Source organism: Vulpes vulpes, chromosome 2 (assembly GCF_048418805.1).
Source record: "Vulpes vulpes isolate BD-2025 chromosome 2, VulVul3, whole genome shotgun sequence".
NCBI lineage: Eukaryota > Metazoa > Chordata > Mammalia > Carnivora > Canidae > Vulpes > Vulpes vulpes.
The window spans coordinates 53055244-53074909 of NC_132781.1; the positions used below are offsets into that span (position 1 = coordinate 53055244).

Sequence of the window (19666 nt, forward strand, 5' to 3'; positions counted from 1 at the left end):
CAAAGACTACAAGGGTCTTGTCAAAAGAACCAGGAGCAATTAGAAGTTCCCACTGGCCAAAAAAGAGACAATCCGACTATCAATAAGGAAAATAACTACAGTGGATTAAAACATATCTATATGCACCCACGTGTTTGAATGACATACATGACATGTCTGAGTATACACATATTAGTATGTGTGTACGTGTATGTACACATATGTACACACATGTATCATAATGTCACAAAAGAAAAAAACCCAAAACCTTACTTGGTCATCGCTGGAGGGTATTAAAAAAACCGACTCATTTTCATGAACACTGGTAAGCAACGGCAAATAAGCAGACAACAATGCCACCTTTCCTAAATGAACTGTACCCCCGAGTAACTAAACAGTAGATGAGGGTTTTCTTCTTACAGAAGTACTGAGCTAATGAGTGAATAACAAGTGACAGAATTAGGGAATTACCATCTGGCAAATCCTAGTAAGTCAGTGATCTATGCACTGGGTATCAGGAACTGCTAAAATCACACAAGAGAGGGAAAATCAAGCCCAGTGTAGCTGTTGATGAAAAAGCACACAACAGCACAGCACATGAAGCAGTCCTGCTGAAAGAGGCCAAATCTGAATACACTCCGGCTGTGGACCTCCTGCCCACTACTAGGAGTACAGAAGATAGAGGAATGTACTAAATCACAGCACAGGCATATGGTGTGGGAGACAAGTGAGGAGTTTTGTTTTTTTTTTTTTCAATAGGCAGCAAAGGAAGTGAAAAGACAGGGCAGGAGCTTGCAGACCACACGACAGAGGGTGCATTGACCGCCCACCTTGTGTGAGCAGCACCTGGATCTCAACTCAGGTCATAAAGGTATGACTTTTACGACCCAACTGGAAATATAAACACTGACCAGATCGTGATACTCAGAAATTAGTCAATCTGGGGAGAAGGGTGGTTACAAGAACAAAAACAAAAACAAAACAAAAAAAAAACCCAAAACATCTCTGAGAGCTCATATTGAAATATTTAAGGATAAAATAATATGCTATCTGGAATTTGCTTCAAAATAATAAGGGTTGGTGGGGGTAGAGGGTACAGCAGTACCAGGAGCTGATGGCCAGGAAAGGTGGGTGAGCATGCATGGGGCTCATGATGCAACTCTGCCTTCCTCAGTATATACTTCCTACCTGTCAAAATAAGTTCTTTAACAAAAGTAAAAATACTGGCTCAGAAGAGCCTGGGTGTCTGCAGGGTTGGCCAACTGCCCCCACAGACCTAAGCAGCACACTTCAGATGAAGGCACTAAGTTAGAGGAGGAGAAAAGAAGTTAATCCGAATTATTTTGGAAGAAAACATGGGTTTTTACTTCATTTTGGAGAAAACAGGAGTAAAGATTGTAAAGTGAGAAAGAAAGAGGAAATAAGAGAGAACTAAGTAATGAAGGAAAATAAGGAACAAGAAAGAGGCTGAGAAAAGGCAAGGAGAGAGAGAACAGAAGAGGATCCACCCTGGCAGGAGAGGACTGAGAGTAGCAGCAGCCCTTACCCCAGACGTCAGACTTGATGGAGAACTTGTTGTAGGCCAGGCTTTCTGGTGCCGTCCACTTGATCGGGAACTTGGCTCCAGCATGGGCTGTGTAGGTATCCCCTGTCATCAATCTGCTCAGGCCGAAATCAGCCACCTTCACCAAGTGGTTCTCCCCTACCAGGCAGTTTCGGGCAGCAAGATCTCTGGGAAAAGAAAGCATTCATCCATGAGTATTGTGGCCAGCTTTCCCAGCTTTACAAATCCACCAGCAGCGAGTGAAGGCATACTGCTGACAACTGGGTCCAGTCCCCTGGGAACGTGTGTGTGTGAACACCCCACCAGGAATGGTACCTATCCCTCAGCATCCACCTGAGCTCCCACCAACGTGAGAGGCAGCAGAGGGTAGGTGGGAGCAAGTTCTTACTCTGGGCCTCTGTCATCCTCATCCTGACAATGAAGCTGATAATGGCAGCACCTACTTCTTAGGCTTGTTATGAGAGGTCATGAGTTAAAAGGTAAAGTGCTTCCACTGTTGCCTACATATCTATGGCCATCTAAGGGTCTGCCCAGTTACACTAGCCCTACATCAGGCAAGGGGAAAAAAGGGAGTCTCCCCTTGGTCTAACCAGACTTGATAGAGGACAAAATAAAGCCCATGGCACTTTCCCCCAAATTGCGTTTTGCACTCTCCTAGTTTGTCCTGATGCTTATCCAAAGGTATCGTACAGGGCAGCCCTGGTGGCTTAGCAGTTTAGCGCTGCCTTCAGCCCAGGGTGTGATTCTGGAGACCAGGGATCGAGTCCAATATCAGGCTCCTGCATGAAGCCTGCTTCTCTCTCTGCCTGTGTCTCTGCCTCTCTCTGTGTATCTCTCATAAATAAATAAAATCTTTAAAAAACAAAAACAAAGGTATCGTACAAATTCTGTCCTGTATAATTAGCTTGCTCTTGCCTCCTGATTGTCCCAGGGAGGTGGGAGTCTTAAGCTCTGGTTCATGAAATCACAAGGCAAAATGGAAGGGAGGATGACAAGAGGCAGCACCTTCGGGTGATGGCTGCCTAAGATAGCCTGATCATCAGCAATCAGAGAGAAATTAAACGCAGAAGACTTGTGCCTAACAGGATTTTGGTAAAGCATTTTAAGTTCATGAAATGAAGAGGGACTGGACCTAGCCATGCAAAGCAAACCAGAAGTCAAGAAATCTCAATTTGCAGCCTCAGAGGGTTCACGTTCTTGAGTGACAGGAGCAGGTGAATCAGGCTCTCATGCAGCACTGGAAATCTGTTTTACAAGGAATGGCCAGCCTCTCACACATGCTCCTTGTATTCCTCACTATGAAATCTCATGTATGGGTTTCATACTTGAGTTAATTGGGTAGGAAAGCTCACAGCGCTGGCGTGGAGAACATATTGCATAAAAGTCACTGGCAAAGCCCATCAGGCTCTGTCCTGCTTAGGCCATCACTGTGCTAAGGAGCCATTTCCACCAGCAAGGAATGCGAACACCAAGATAATTGTGGCACACTTGAAGGTCAAAGCACTCCAGCCTTCAAAACAGCAAAGATGCTTAATTTAGAACCACATATCCACAGTTCTGACGATCATGGAAACATCCCTGAACTAGAGGACAGCAAGTTAAGTGGATAATGAAATGACAATAAAGAGAAAGGAGGGAGAAAACACGCAAAAACAAAGCCTGTGCACCGACTGTGAGCCTGTGTAGGAGCACCACCAGCCTCCCTGTGGGAGGTCATGACTGGTGAGCACCCGCCTGGCAGGTACACCAAGCACTCTGCTTCCCAAGGAGCACTGATTATTAGGAAGGATGCCTTTGATGAACTTCATTTAGTATTCCACTTAGTCCAAAAAGGTGCTGGGGGGGAAATATTTCTTACCGCCAGGATCCATTGCTTGGTGGGTCCAGGGTCCAGGCCTGCTGAGTCTGGTCCTGCACACCTGAAGCCAGTGAGGTCAGGAACCCAGCATTTGCTTTCGTTCTGCGCCACTGGCACTAAAGCAAGAGGCTGCGCCCTAAAACCTTGCAGGTTGCAGCTTTTTGTAAAAGATTGCCCAGGCCCCAAGCTTGCTCCATGGCTCTGTGGGGAGGGCTGCTTCGCCAGGCTCCTACCTGTGAATGAAGTTTTTCTTCTCCAGGTACTCCATGGCTGATGAGATCTGAGTGGCCATGTACAGTAGTACCACAGCGTTCACCTCCTGCCGGTTACACTCTCTCAGGTAATCCAACAGGTTCCCATAGGTCATGAACTCAGTGATTATATAGAACGGGGGCTCCCGGGTGCAGACCCCTGCCAATAAGAAAGACATCGAGGGCTTCAGTGTGCTGCTCTGCTCCTGAGTGCACCAATACCGGAGAAGACAGAATGACAGAAAAGGGCTCCTGAAATGGGTTCTGTGTCTGCCCCTAAGTCTAGGGCCCAACCTCTACCACAGTTGCAAGCAGCACTCATGGCTTGTGATCAGGCTCCTATGGGAGGGATATGGCCATGCGCTGTTCTTCTTCTCAGGCCCTTGAACTCCAACAGAAGAGGCTGCCACTGAGTTCAGAAGCAAAGGTCCGGCACACACCAAACAGCCTACACCACTGTCAGTTCACCCCTGCACTGTGATGGCTACTTAACAGAATAACCCCAGTGAAGGGACTCTGGAAAATTCCAGTCTCAGAAGCCATATGAGATTTGCTTTTGACTGCTTTTAAGTATTGACAAAGTAATAATCTACTCCCTCACCTCTCTCCCTCTCTTAAAACAAACAGCGGGGCCCCTAGGTGGCTCTTGGTTTCAGTGCAGGTCATGATCTCAGGTCCTGAGACCGAGCTTCTTGCTGGGCTCCACACTGGGTGTGGAATCTGCTTAAGATTCTTTCTCCCTTCCCAACTAACCCTGTCTCCTCTCAGGGGGGAAAAAAAAAGGAAGGAAGGAAGGAGAAAGAAAAAAATTAGTAATATATTCTCTCTCTCTCACACACACACACCATCCCACACCGGCCTCCTTTTTACCACAGGCTGAGTGTTAGCAGAGGACAGATGTCCACAGTAGAAATCTTCATGCACCTCTTCTTTCACAGCGCCTGCATCACCCCAGAGGGTTTAATTAAAAGGCCCTCTCTCCAGAGCTCTGCACACTCACCAAGTAACTGTACTAGATTAGGGTGCTTGATCTCTTTCATTACTGCAGCTTCTTTCAAGAACTCTTCCACCTCCATGGTGTCCTCCTGTGAGGAAAAGAGGGGTGAAGTTGTTTCAGCAAGGAAAGTATTTAAGTAGGAAGGTACAGCTTGAATGGTTAATACAACTGGAGCTTTGGCCAACCACCACCCTGGCCCACCAGTGCCGGCCTGCACATTGCTCTGGACAGGGCCCCTACAGATGATCATTGCCCCAGCAGCACAGAGGATTATTCTCCTTTGGTGCTGAATTCGGGAATTCTCACCCGGGACCATACATACATGTTGGCAACTTGTTTCTGGGGGCTGCTATGTAGAGGATATTTCTATTCCCATAAGGAATAGGTGGTTTCCAAGGAGTCCTAAAGCACTTAACATAAAAAAACCCACAACCACCTGAAGAATCAGAAACACACTTAATTTAATGGAAGAGACCCTGATGACACAAAAAGATACTATCCTACCAAAGAAGACCCACACCTCAAAACATGAAAGAGGACACTGAACTGCAGAGGATTCTGAAAGCCTGGTGTCATTAGGGGATCTTAATGAAGCAATCACTACCACTTACCCGGTCCATTTCCTCAGGTCCTAAGATAATCCTCCACAGCAGCCCCCCTAACAACGGAGTCACAAGGATCATCACATAGGTCACGTTTTAGCAAGTTCACTGTATCTAAATGCCACGCAGAGACAAAGATATGAGCAATTGCCCAGAGCAAACCTGATGCTATTTCCCCACTCTGGAGTACTGTGCGCCTAGCCCTACACATCGTGGTTGGCACTACCACACAGAAGCCTGTGGCTTGGGTCACGTACACCTCTTTTGACTTAAAGAACTGACTGTCCGCTGATTGATCACCACAATCAGAAGTAGGTGGGGGGGATTGACCTGGTCAGTCTGCTGCCAGAGCGTGGCTATAAAGGCCAGCAGGAGAAGCAGGACACCTCACCTCCCTCCAAGTTTCAACATGGAATCTGAATTTGTCTGGAGAGAAAGGCTGCATGGCAGATGGGGAGTGAATGTCCGGAAAACTAGACTCGCCTGAGAGGAAAGCTTTATCAACCTTCTTCTTTTTTTTTTAAATACTAATTTATTTATTTGAGAAAGAGAGAGAGTGTGTATGCATGCACGTAAGCACGCACACAGGGACGGGCAGAAGGCGAGAGAAACCTTAGCAGACTCCCTTTTGAGCGTGGAACCCCACATGGAGCTTGATCTCATGATCCGAGATCATGACCTGAGCTGAAACCAACAGCCAGCCGGACACTACACTGACCAGCCACCCAGAGGCCCCTTTATCAACTTTATTTTCAATGTGTCACCTTATAGATTTCCAGAGGACACGTCATCCTCCACCTAGTGTGCCTGTTGCAGTCATGTTTATAAGCGGAGCATGACCGCTGAGGACACGTGTCAGCCCATGAGCACTCAGCTTAGGGCTGTGAGGCTGAAACTCAGAAACAATTCACTGCTCTTTAACAATGGTCAGTTGTTCTGATGTCAATTAAACATCATTGGTAGTCTCCGTGTCAAGCCGTACGGACTAAGAACTCATCCCTGCCACCGCCCCATTGGCTGTTCAATTTTTCAGAGTCCTCTCTGCTCCTTAACATGCTCAGCAGGCCATGCTGCTAGTGCATGGGGCACTCTGATCCACCGGGTGACATGCTAATGTCAAAGGCTGGAGAGCAAATGCCTGCCAGAGTTGGCAAGTCAATGCTGCTCACGTAAGGACCGGGGGCTTCGAGAACCTTGCCTGGACAACAATATGTTCAAAACGTGGCTCTCAAATAAAGCTTTCTAGGCAAGTGGGGTTTTCCTTTTTTAAAGTACCGCATAATAAACCACCCATAGTGAAGTCATTTCAGAAAAATCATGTGCTCTTATAGCTGCTGACTCTTTTCTAAAAGAACCATGTCTGGATCCTGAGAGGCGTGGACTCGTAAAAGGAACAATGCGGCTTTCAAAAGGCACCCTTTCCTCTTTTTGTCTCATTCTCCCCTCATTCACACACAAGCACGTCCACGTGTGGACAGTATAAATAATTCCTTGTTTATTTCTTTCAGGATGATCTGCATGAACCTGTCTCCCCCTGCTGGAATCCCGCCTGGTTCAATTTAAAACAGAAAGTATTAGCAGCATTCAGACTTCTGTAGCTCTATTAAACTGGAAGCAGCCTGATGCTATTCTGTTCTATCCCTTTCCTTTTATCTAAAAACTTTCTATCACTTTTTTTTTTTTAAATTTTACTTATTAGAGAGAGAGAGAGAGAGAGAGGCAGAGACACAAGCAGAGGGAGAAGCAGGCTCCATGCAGGGAGCCTGACATGGGACTTGATCCTGGGTCTCCAGGATCAGGCCCTGGGCTGCAGGTGGCGCTAAACTGCTAAGCCACCGGGCTGCCCTCCATCACCCTTTTTGAAAAGTCTTCCATTTACAGAGTAAAATAAAATTAACTCTGATCAATTAGGGTGAAAGCAACACTGAGTGAAACTGACTTTCATCCCCGTCTATTGGGAGGGTGGTGGGTCAGCCAGGCTGTCCTCGCAGGGATGGAGCAGCCTGGGCCCGATGCACATGAAGGCCTGGCTGGTACGGGGGGCAAGTAGGTCAAGAGGATGGCCTCTGAGTTACACAGATCAAGCCCTGCCACTGCATGGCCATGCTAAGTCACTCACGTGCCAGGTAAGGGAGATTTCTCTGAACGTCCCCTTCTCATCCACAAATGGGGAGAAGGGCAGCACTTGCCTTGTGGGCAGCACTCCATCAGCAAGACCCACTTGGACCGTAAGGAAGACAGGTGATCTCTATTCCTGGGAAGCAGGTTAATATAATTCCTTGCATAAGACAGGCTGGGTCTTGAGTTAATGCTGCTGTTTCTTTCTCACAGATACATATTCTCCAGACCCAGGTTCTCACCCAGAGTGCTTTCTTTCCATTTTACCCTTTCTGCTCACTGGCTTCCCCTGAGCATAGGCATCCTTCGGCATTAACAAAGCGCAGTGTTCCTGAAAATGGCTCAGCGTCTCACTGGTGCTGTACAGCCCTGAGTGCCTTTCATGCTGCTCTCAGGGACTGTGGCCCCGGAGTGGGCTCCACAGAGAGCTGCTTCCACATCTGTTCCCAGTTCTCAACGTGAGGTGAGCAAGGCTATCACTACAGTGAGGTGCCATCCCTGAGCCTGCAGCAATGGGGCTGCAGAGACCAGGCAGAGGCGCTGAGCCAGGCTGAGGAAGGTGGTTCACCAACCAGATGCATGAGCAACCACCGCACACAGAAGCCCCAGAGCTCTGGCCCTCGAGCACACAGGTGTATCCTGCTCATAGTCAGGATGGAACCCACTGTAAGAGTGAGCAACACGGAAACGGTGGGCTCTGAGATACACAGCCCCTCTCCCTGTGCACAGCCCCCTCAGGGAGCCAGAGGGCCAGAGCATGTGATTGTCCAGTGCCATCATGGAAAGCCCTTCCTTCTCTGCTCATTTTGGGAGTTCTCTAATAGAACTAATTTCCTGGGGAAAAAAACACAACAAGCAAGAACCAAACCCAAACAGACTGCCTTGGCAAGGGCAGGGTAATCAAAGCACTTTGCCAACACTGCTGGCCAAGTACAAACTGATGTATGCTCCTCAATCTAGGATACTCTGGGGAGCTGACCACCAGGACAGTCTCCACATGCCTAACAAGAAGAATCCCTGTGGCACTGTCTGTAATAGCAAAGTACTGACAAGGACACAAATGCCCACTGAAAGCTGATACACATTAAACTGTATCTGTGCAAAAACAAGACCACCTTACGTACACTGATGAGGAACTTCAGGATACACGGACACGAGAAGGCACACTGCAGTGTCTATAGCCTGCTGCCATATGGTTGACAAAGATACCCCCACGTGGACTATTTCTGCAAAGTCACAAAAATCAAGGGTGGAAGATACTATGTGTGCATGTTACCTATTTACATACATAGGTAAAGAAAATGAGCACAATAGGTAAAGAGTAAAATAGGTAAAGAAATGAGTACAATTTTAAGTCTTAACACTTTTCAACAATGTTATTTTCCACTATTTTAATGGTTAAATCTTTCAGTTGCTTATGAGTCAGTCCTGATGCCACACTAAATCAACAGTAGTCTTTCTCAAATTCTAAGACTTACAAAACTGTTTCATAGAAAAAAGACATGTAAACAAATTTTCAGAATACAGCTTATATGAAATGTGGGGCTTTCCTGTACTTAATAGTTGGTTCTCTCAGGTATATCCTACCTGTGACATTGATAATCACAGGTAGAGTGAAGCCTACAACCTGCTGCATTCCATCAGAACTGAAACTAGCAGTTCCCAACAGTGGTTGTCTGCTTTAGTTCCACTTTTCCACCCATTGGGGTCAGCCTCATGCACTCCTGTCTCTCCAGATCTCTCCTGGTCTCAGGCCCTGATGGTACAGGACCCAGGGGCTGCCTGGTGGATCAGGACAGAGCCCAGGTTAAAGCAGAGTCTTGCCACCTGTGCTGCTTCAAGAGGCACCATCATCACAAAACAGGCAGGGTCTGTAGCACAGGAGCAGACACAGACTCAGGTGTCCAGTTGAGTCCTGGAAAGAAAGGACGCAGCTGCAGCCGGAGGGGAATTGAATGGGGGTAGGGAAGGGAACTTCTAAGATGCCGAACTGTGGTTTGTGCATTTTTCACAGCTTATGAGGAATAGGAACACAAATGACAGTTAAAGAAAGAAGAAAGGAGCCAGGCTTTGAGGCAGGATGCCTGGGCCAGAATCCTGGCTCTGCGGTACCTCATTAGCTAACACCAGGCCAGTTACCCAGCCTCCTACCTCTGTAGTTTCCTCAGGCCTGAAACAGTGGTGACAGGAGAACCATACCCTTACGATGGGTGAAAGGATGAAAAGAGAGGCTACAAATGGGAGCACTCAGACTCTGCCGGGCACATGGTAAGAGCTCAATAAACATTAGCCAAGGGAACCTTGGGTGGCTCGGTCACTTATGGGGCTGCCTTCAGCTTGGGTCATGATCCCAGGACCAAGCCCCATGTTGGGCTCTCTCCTCAGCCAGGAGCCTGCTTCTACCTCTCTCTCTCTCTGCCTGCCCCTCCCCACCCCTCCTTGTGCTGTCAAATGGATAAATAAAATCTTTAAAAACAAAAACAGGGACACCTGGATGGCTCAGCAGTTGAGTGTCTGCCTTCGGCGCAGGGTGTGATCCCGGAATCTGGGATCGAGTCCCACATCAGGCTCCCTGCGAGGAGCCCGCTTGTCTCTCTGCCTGTCTCTCTTTCTCTCTGTGTGTGTGTCTTTCTCATGAATAAATAAATAAAATCTAAAATAAAATAAAATAAAATAAAATAAAATAAAAACACCCCAAACATTAGCCATTACTGTCATTTAGAACCCACTCAAAGTTCTCAACTTCTCTAGTGGAGACAGATGCCAAAAATAGTGATATAATCTTATTGGACAAGTGGGAAACCTATTGTAGAAATGTGCTTTGTTGCAGGGGAGGCAGAAAAGGGAATAATTTATTTAGCAGTGGCTTAGTACCATATTTTGGGATGACATACATCTCTAGAATATGATGCATTCCCTTTTCCCTAATTAGCTATCAGCGGGGGTGATGACTCCGAGAGATCCATGCAACGAGATTCTGTAACTTTTTTTTTTTTTTACCAACTGTGCAGCCATAAAGTTAATAGAGCTCTCGGGGAAAACCATCAAAAGTATAATAAAGTTTAATAATACATCATTAGAGAAATATATTCTAAAAGGCACTCAACTTCCAGATAATTCTGATTCACTGGTGTAAGAAAGCCACCACCACCAGAGAACTCTGAGAGGGGTCTCTTCTCTGGAACAGCCATCTTCAGTTCCTCAGCAAACAATCCACAGCATCAGCTGCTGGGCTGTGTTTTTCCCATATTTCAAGCTGTGCAAACTCTCCCTCTTTCTAAAGTTTCCAAATAAGTCTTTCCTGGATGGACACCTCACTAATTTTGTGCTTCTATCTTCCTTGTTTCATTTTTTGCAAATTCTGGCACATGTGTGGGTAATGCCTGGGCCTTTACCAGTTTCTCACTCTGGTCAAGACCCAAGGCTGGGGGGATCCCTGGGTGGCTCAACGGTTAAGCACCCGCCTTCAGCCCAGGGTGTGGTCCTGGAAACCCAGGATCGAGTCCTGCATGGGGCTCCCTGCATGGAGCCTGCTTCTTCCTCTGCCTGTGTCTCTGCCTCTCTCTGTGTCTATCTCTCATGAATAAATAAAATCTTTAAAAAAAAAAAAAAGACCCAAGGCTGGGCCTGCTCTCTGACCCTGTGTGACCCTGTGCCAGATGGAAACGCTGGAGCACATGCACACATCTCTCCCTGGCCTCACCTGGTCTACGGGAGGCAGGGCAACGGCTCTTTCGTTTTTTCTAAGGCTCGCCAATGTAGTCATCTTTGGGAAGTGTAAATCCAATCATCTGGGCATCAAAACCTTCAATGTGCCCCACTGCCTCTGAGGTAACGTCCTAGCTCCAAGCCAGTTAAAACCCTGTGACTTTGCGTGGGCTCTCTGCTGTTCACCTCTGTCCAGGCCTCTGCTCCCCTGGCCGATTCCTGTTCCTGGCCTATGGCGCCAACTATGGTTCCCTTCCTGTGTTCCTCCTGCCAAGTAGAGCTCAGCAGTGCTGCCCGCTCCCCCATTCCCACGCTCCCTTCTCTAATGTGGTACCTATCGAACCAGGCTGTGGTTACCGTCATATTGCCTATTTCTCCTCCTAACTACACTGCTCTACTACCTAGACTGGCCTGAGGTGAACAACTCTATTTTCACAATCCCAGGGTTAAGCCCAGGGCCTAGTGAACAGAAGGATCGAGGAACTCAATAAATGCTTATTTTCTTTTCAAAAAATCGTGTCTGGAAAGTATCCAGAAGTCCTCAAGGTGACCTCAAATCATGTCAGCCCCCAACATACAAGTATCAGTCCTGCCCTAAGGACTGGTCTAAGGGGGCACAATTGATAGGAGTGCCAGGAAGCCACCCTTGGTTTCTAGAATGAAATGTGATTCTTTCTCTGAAGCTGTCACTTTATATCAGCCAGAAACCATAATTCCCACTTTACTGTACCTCTGAGTAAAGGCAGCAGGGAAATAAGAGAGTCCCTAAAAGGCAAGTGATCTGACTTCAGCAGTCTCCAAGTGTGTGTCCCACAGACTTCAGAGAAGTCTGTGCACGCACCTGGGTCCCTTCTAGCTGTGGATGTTTCCATTCTTCTAGTCCAGTGGCTTCAGGGTCCCTCTTAATCTCTGTGCACAAGTAGTAGAATCGGGTCGTTTAAAGCAAGTGAAAATAGGGCAGCCCTGGTGGCGCAGTGGTTTAGTGCCGCCTGCAGCCTGGGGTGTGATCCTGGAGACCCGGTATCAAGTCCCACATCGGGCTTCCTGCATGGGGCCTGCTTCTCCCTCCGCCTGTGTCTCTGCCTCTCTCTCGTTCTCTCTGAATGAATAAATCTTTAAAAAAATAAAAAATAAAAAATAAAGCAAGTGAAAATAGTGCAGGTCAACACTAGGGGATGCTCTGACCACAGGTAAAAGCTCAAATCACATTCAGAAGGCAGAGGGTTGCAAGTGAAACCCTTGGTTGGCCTCCTAAAGATTTCAAAGGACTTCAAACACACCTAAAACTACAAGCCCCAGACCTGGGTGGAGAGGGCAAAGGTCCTAGTTAATAAGAACAACTTGGACGGGGCAGCCCAGGTGGCTCAGCAGTTTAGCCCTGCCTTCAGCCCAGGGATCAGGATCAAGCCCCACATCGGGCTCCCTGCATGGAGCCTGCTTCTCCCTCTGCCTGTGTCTCTGCCCCACCCCACCCCCCTCTGTGTGTGTGTGTGTGTGTCTCTCATAAATAAATAAATAAAATCTTAAAAAAAAAAAAAAAAAAAAAGAATGACTGGACAGTGCCTGAGTTAGTAAGAAGGCATCCCTCATGATTTTCCACACCTCCATTTCCAGAAATCTACACTCCCACTACACAAAACTGGAACCTGCTAGGAACACCCAATGCACTTGCCTTTCAAATCTGCCAACAAAAATCCACAGAAGAGTCAAATGCATTTTGGTTAAATCCCCCTTCTGTCAGATCTTAGTTTCTTCCTCCTCTTTCTCTTAACTGTCAATAGGAAATAATCTAAATGTCAAACAGAACAAAAACTCACAGCTTTAAAAGAATCTTGCCATATGATGAAAACACTTCTCCAAATGACTCATCTTTTTTACACCAAAAAACCACAGCACTTCTCGGTTCTCACTGTATCACACTGAGTCTGGGAGAGGGACTGCCCCCATTCGAAGAAAAGGACCACAGTGCCAAAGAGGCACTTCCCGGGCACCAGTTACCCCAGGACCTAAGCACAGGGGCAGGCCACCCGGAGAGCAGCACCACCACACTCCAGCGCGCGCCGCGACAAACCATGAGAAACCGTATTTAGCCATGGTACTGCGAGCGGCGGCAGCAGTCCCGAGCTTACCTTCAAGGTCTTCACAGCTACTGTCAGGCTGTATTTCTTCCACACGCCCTCATACACCTCCCCGTACTGGCCTCCACCCAGCTTGTGCTTCATGGTGATGTCCGTGCGCTCCATCTCCCACTTGTCGTAGTTGGGGGACACGCCATAGACAGTGGGCTTGTTGCGCTTGGGAGCTGGGTAATGGAGAGTGGTGATGAGCCCATCTGCCACAGTCGAGTGATGATGAACCAACTCCGCCAAGGTGTTGAAGCGGCTCTCTGAGGAGACGTAGAGCTGAGGGAAACAGGGACAACTTTCAGCTCCCATAGTGCACACAAACCCAAACAACTCCAATGAACCAGCTCTGCTAAGCCTAAGTCATGGCACAGCAAAACCTCAGATAAATAGCTTTCCACACAGGATGGAGTGTGCAGAAAACCACCTATACTGTGTTTCTCTACACCGGCTATAATGTACTTGTGAAAGCAGAAAGATACAACAAAATGCCTCAGTGCCTTTGCATCTGCTGTTCCCTCAGCCTGAAATCTTCCAGCCACCTAAGCATTACATGCCTGGTTCTCTCCTCTGATCCCAAGCCCGGCATAAATATCATTATTGCTGCAGTCACCTGACTGGTCATCACCCAGCACTTGTTATCATATCACATCTATTACTTCTCTGCATTGTATTCACCTGCTTATTTGCTTACTTACTTCCTGCCAATGACCTCCTAGAATGTCAGCTTCATGAGACTAGAGCCCTAAGCTGTTTTTATCCTGTGTCCCCAATGTGGAGAACAAGAAATGAGCACATAATAAATAAAGTTATTGATTAAATTAATGAAGGCTAGAATTCACTATGTATTTGCTGACTGGAAAAGAAATTAAATTTTTAATAATTATGCTTATTACTTAAAATCTCTAATTTAAAAAAAAAAATTAAAAAAAGGGATCCCTGGGTGGTGCAGCAGTTTGGCGCCTGCCTTTGGCCCAGGGCGCGATCCTGGAGACCCGGGATCGAATCCCACGTCGGGCTCCCGGTGCATGGAGCCTGCTTCTCCCTCTGCCTGTCTCTGCCTCTCTCTCTCTCTGTGACTATCATAAATAAATTAAAAAAAAATTAAAATCTCTAATTTATAACTGTAGAACTATCCAGAACTATGCAGTAATCAGAAATGGAAACCACTAAATAAGACATAAATCTCCTTCTCATTCTTATTCTTACACCCTCAATTGGGGCTAAGTAGCATCAGAGGCCCAGACATGCCGACCCCAGCTGGACGCCCCTGTGGGATGCCCTAGTCAGCACCCTCCAGAAATGGAGTGGGGCAGGGGGGTGGTACTGGAGGCCTGCACAAAGGCCACGTAGCCACCTCTGCTGCGGGGAAGCAAGCAGAGGGGCTTGCAGACACAGCACATGTGAGCCTCTCTCTCAGATCTACGGTGGGCACGAACCTACACGTGGAGTCTGTCCATGGGTCATTCTGGTCGTATGTACTGGGAAAGGAAACAGGGAAAGGAGCAGGCTAACAGAAGCAGGTGTGGATGGGGACGGCTAGTTTTCTTCTTCTTTGGTTCATTTCAGTAAGGTGGCGGGGGAATGCTTCCTTTGCAAAAAACCAATTCCATGTTAAAATCTACACAGGACATCTGGGCTCCAGGCAGACAGCAGGTAACTGAACCTACCAGCTCATGATGGGCAGTCAGCGATTGCAGAAGGTGGGAAGGACATTAAAAATCACGACTTGTCCTGACTATAGACACAGAGGAAGAATACGCGTTTGGAACAGTGGTAACCCATGGGGAAAGAGGGAGAAAAAGGAATAGGATGAGTCAGCTGTAGCTGTAGTATCTCTATTACTTAAAAACAGAAAAAGGAAGAAAAAACCTGAAACTCATGGCAGGGTTGGTTATGGAAGGCTCCATCACTTCTGGTATGTTTGTAATATTAGATAATTGAAATAAAAGAAAAAATATTAACAAATACATGAGTTTATCCCATTTATAAACCTCAAGAAGATAAAGAGAATGCTCTATTTTTTAATTTTTTGCTCGGGGAGATAACAAACAGATGTTTAAAACTCAGGCAAGGGAAGCCTGGGTGGCTCAGCAGTTGAGCGTCTGCCTTCAGCTCAGGGCATGATCTCCAGGTTTGGGGATCGAGTTCCACATTGGGCTCCCTGAGAGGGGCCTGCTTCTTCCTTTGCCTATGTCTCTGCCTCCTCTGTGTGTCTTTCTCATGAATAAATAAAATCTTTTAAAAATAAATAAATCTCAGACAAGTCAATGACAGACTCTGACTTAGAGGTTTGTAATATACAATCTTCTGGTTGCAATCCTACTAAAATACAATTCTGAGCAACCCAAGAATTTGTCCAGAAAGACCCCATAGCTCTGGGAACTTGTCCCTCTGTAAGACGGCAGCCCTCAATGGCAGGACCATTCAAGGTGAGGAGAGGACCCACCAGGAAGCCCTTACACCTCAGACAACCTCAGTCTAAGTGAACTGCTCTAGGGACACGTGACAAGTCACACTCAGGGCCCAGAGTGAGTGCACAAAGGTGCTGAGGGGAGGTGCGGAAGAATCAGCACCGCTGAGCCTGCGCCTGGCCTGACGTCCACGGCCCTCTTGTGAGTGGGCACTGCTGACACGAGTACAGTTCAGAGAGAAGACAGAGAGGGATGTGGGGACAGCGGCTAATCCTGCCTCTCTCTAGAAAAGCCCGTCATTTGTCCATTTACTTCACTTCATGTGGCAAGTGTTCTAAGCCATCTTCTTTTGGGGCAGCTTAGCTGCTGATGTTTTCACTTCCGTGGAGGGTAGAGCCTCCCTGGCTCGCTCCCTGGCATCACAGCACCCCTCCCACCTCGGACATCGCTGGCATGGTGTGTCCATTTCATTTGCTGGACTCCTGGGGTTGGTCACCAGGGAGCAAGGCTCATTACCTACCTCTCCCTGTCAGCTTGAAAGGAGTGTTCCCCAACCCAAGGATTAAGTTCCTTCCTTCGCACAGAATGCTAATGGCTCCTCCAAGCCCTAGTTATGCAGAATTTGTTCCTGGTCTCCTCTGATTCCCTCAGAGGTGCTCCTGTTAGAGATTTCAGAGTTGTAGCAGGTTTCACTGAATGGGCCTACTTTATATCCTTTTCAATAATTAAATTTACAGGCCCTGTGACTTAGTTCATCTTTCAAAATAAAATCTGCATACCAACACTTATTAAATATTAAAACTACTCTCCCTTCTCAATGCACTGTACAGCCACCTTCTAATAGTTAAGTCTGCTTGCTGGCTTCCTTCTGATTAGTTCTGGGTTTTGAGCACTGTGCTAGTGAACTGGGTCATCTATATCAGGAATTCCTGGCATGCTCGGAGAAGAAAGTGAAATTAGCATTATGAATGGCATGTCATTACGCTATGCACCTGGTTACATAAATACTCCGGGTGCTCAGCCAGGACAGGGCCTCCTCCTGATCATGCAGGAACCTGGAAGAGAGGACTTGTCAGAGAAACTCACCAGAAACAGCTTTCCCCGATAGCCAGACTTATAGGCTTATCAGCACTTGGACCTCAGAGACCCATACCCGGGATGTACTGCTTACAGGCTGCTGGGCCAGTAAGCAAAATTACCTTGACACTGTCTCACATTCCAGCAGGAGGGCAGGACTTAGAAATTAAGCAGTACTTAATAGTGCTCACAGTCTCCTCGACAAGGGAAGGTCAGTCACGTTTGAGCAGGCCTTTTCATTGGGATGCCTGCACGTGCCAAACCACTGTCAGGGTCGGTAAATCTTAAAAATTCAAGAGGTTCTACAGTTGGCCCATCCCGCAACCTCTGCTAAAGCTTAAGCCCAAATTCCATTCCTGTCAACCTGTACCTGTCACTACAGCAGACTGAAAATAAATGTCACCTGGGAACCTCTTTGAAGAAAAGGAAAGACTCTATCTATCAACAACTATAAGGAATTGTGGAACTTGACAGTGGCATCCCAGAAAAGTAAATAAAGTGTAGACACAAATAACCGGAAGAGCTAAAATGATTCAGGCAGAGGGTGGCAAAGAAAATCAGCCTTCAATTCCACCACGCTGGCAGAGAGCCCCGAGAACGACAGTTGGATCCCGGGGTATGTGGGGGTTTTCAAGACCGTCAAGACTCCTTGGAGCAGCGATGGCTCCGTGTGATCTGGGCCTTGCAAGAGTCCAGCTTGAAGCCCCCCAAGCCCTGGGCTGGCTGACCAGCCACAACTGCTGCTGAAGCTCAGGAACATGACAACAGAGGTAAACCAGGGCCAAGAGGGTGGAGGCAGAAAGAAATCTTTTGGGGCCTTAGAGAAGAATCTTCTAAATTCAGTTGTTTTCTGAAGATTAGCTATTTGAAAATAAGCATTAAGCTTATGCAACCCCAGCCTGTCCCTCCTACCAACCTTAAATTTTCCCCTCAGAAATCCAAAAAGGATTGCATCAAAGCTCTGCTATGTGAGCTTTTTTCAGTGCCGAGCCACACTGTCTCATGCGTTGCTGTAGTACCTCGCCTAATACCTTTGATACTGTCCTACTGATTCCAGGAACATGATCCCACTGACACAGCCCCTCAAGTGCTGCCCTCCCAGAGAGGCACCTCCGCAGATGGCCGGGACTGATAACCCCGTGGGCTTAGATGTCCCCGGGTGCTTGGACAGCAGAAAGGGAGAGTCTCTGCCAGGGAGGGAGGGAAGAAGGCAGGAGGCCTGGGCCACTTGGATGAGTTGCCCAGGGGTGGATGCTGCCTGAGCAAATGAGTTCCCTGTGCTCCACCTGGAATGAAAGGAACCCCTGGCACATACCAGCTTTTAGACAGAGGGGCTGGCATCCCCATCGGACAGTTCTCAAATCCTGTGAATCATGCTTCCCACATGCAGACCTTGCTCTCTCCCTCTGAATGGTATTTGGGACCAACCCCCAGCTAATGAGTTGTCAAACTAAATCATGCCTGCCTGAATCTGTTCCTAGGATGCTGGTTAAACAAATCCAGGGAAAAGAAACCATTACCCTGTACAGTAGAAAACCTCAACTGATTACTGTGGTGCAGCACGGCTCGCCCTGGATAAACAGCACAGATGGGAAGCAAGCCGTCAGCAACAGGAAATCACCTCCCTCATGGGCGGTGTGCTCTGGGATTCTAACTCACAAAAGAGTAACCCTTGTGGGCTGAAGGCACGGTTTCAAAGAGCCCACCACCCCGGGGTACATCCTGAAGAATGGAACGACCTAGCCCCACATCTGGGACAAGAATGAGGACCCAAAAGGCAAGCTCATAAGGGTGATCTCTAGTCACACATCAGCAAGCGGCCAGGCTGGCTGCACAGACCTCTGTCATCACAGAAAACACAATATTAGCACTAAAGACTTCGGCCAGAAGATTGAGACATGTGGAAAAAACAACAGAGAAGAAGGTTAAAAAGAGAAATACAGGGGCACCTGGGTGGCTCAGTTGAGCAGGGAGGTGCAATGTGGCTGGAAATATTGTGGAGGTGGTGGCAGTGGGGTGGGTAACTATTGTAAATGACCTAAAAAAATATAAATGACTTAAAAAAGTCAGATAGCCTAGATGGAGAAAGTGACATTTCAGTAGACTTGAGTAGGACAAGGGAGATGTCTGTGCAGCTCTCTAAAGAAGGGGTGTTCTGGGCAGAGAGACAAACTGGGCTTCAAAGGCAGGAGGAGCCTGTTAAGAATATATTGTTCTCGGGGACGCCTGAGTGGCTCAGCGGTTGAGCATCTGCCTTCAGCTCAGGTCATGATCCCAGGGTCCTGAGATAGGGCCCTGCATCAGGCTCCCAGTGAGGAGCCTGCTTCTCCCTCTGCCTGTATCTCTGCCTCTCTCTGTGTGTCTCTCATGAATTAAAAAAAAAAAAAAAAAAAAAAAAGAGAGAGAAATGAGTGTAAATCTGTGGTACAAATGAATGAATGAGGACAGCCATACAATACTAAGAGGACTAAGTGGAGGGGACTAGCCCTACTTCACATTTTAACATATTATACAGCTGTAATAATTCAAAGTCTAGTTTCAGAAGAGAAAAGAGAGTTGACCAACAGACCTAAATGCATATGTAAGTTTGGTATATTTCAAATATGCAGGAAAGGATAAATTTAGTAAATGACACAGGGATCCCTGTAAACATGACACATGTACATTAAACATAATGACAGACCATCTTTACCAATCAATGACAGATGTTTTTACAGGCCTGACAGCACAGTGCTAAGGTGAAGGGAAGCATGCACTCCTCTCATGGAAGCTCCTTTTCTCACCAGCAACAAGTAAACCATGTGAGTAAACACATCTATATAATTTCTAAGGAGGTAACAGGCCAACATCTATACAAATTTTAAAGGCATATAACCTTCAGAAGATCAGTTCTAGCAACTTATCTTGTATACAGTTACATTGTACATGAAGAAGTATGTAGAATATGTTAAAAAATGCAGGTCACTGGCGCACTA

At 47.2% G+C, this 19666-nt stretch overlaps 1 protein-coding gene across 3 annotated transcripts in view; it reads right to left on the reverse strand.

Moving 5' to 3' along the window:
* ABL1 (ABL proto-oncogene 1, non-receptor tyrosine kinase) overlaps positions 1-19666 on the reverse strand; it is a 144872-nt gene that overhangs the window by 9492 nt on the left and 115714 nt on the right. For all 3 annotated transcript variants that reach the window (XM_026009529.2, XM_026009530.2, XM_072748351.1), the window contains exons 4-7: positions 13207-13479; positions 4653-4737; positions 3635-3812; positions 1526-1710 (exon numbers count right to left, since the gene is read on the reverse strand). In XM_026009529.2, coding sequence (XP_025865314.1) covers positions 1526-1710; positions 3635-3812; positions 4653-4737; positions 13207-13479 — 721 coding nt within the window. The remainder of the gene's footprint in view (positions 1-1525; positions 1711-3634; positions 3813-4652; positions 4738-13206; positions 13480-19666) is intronic.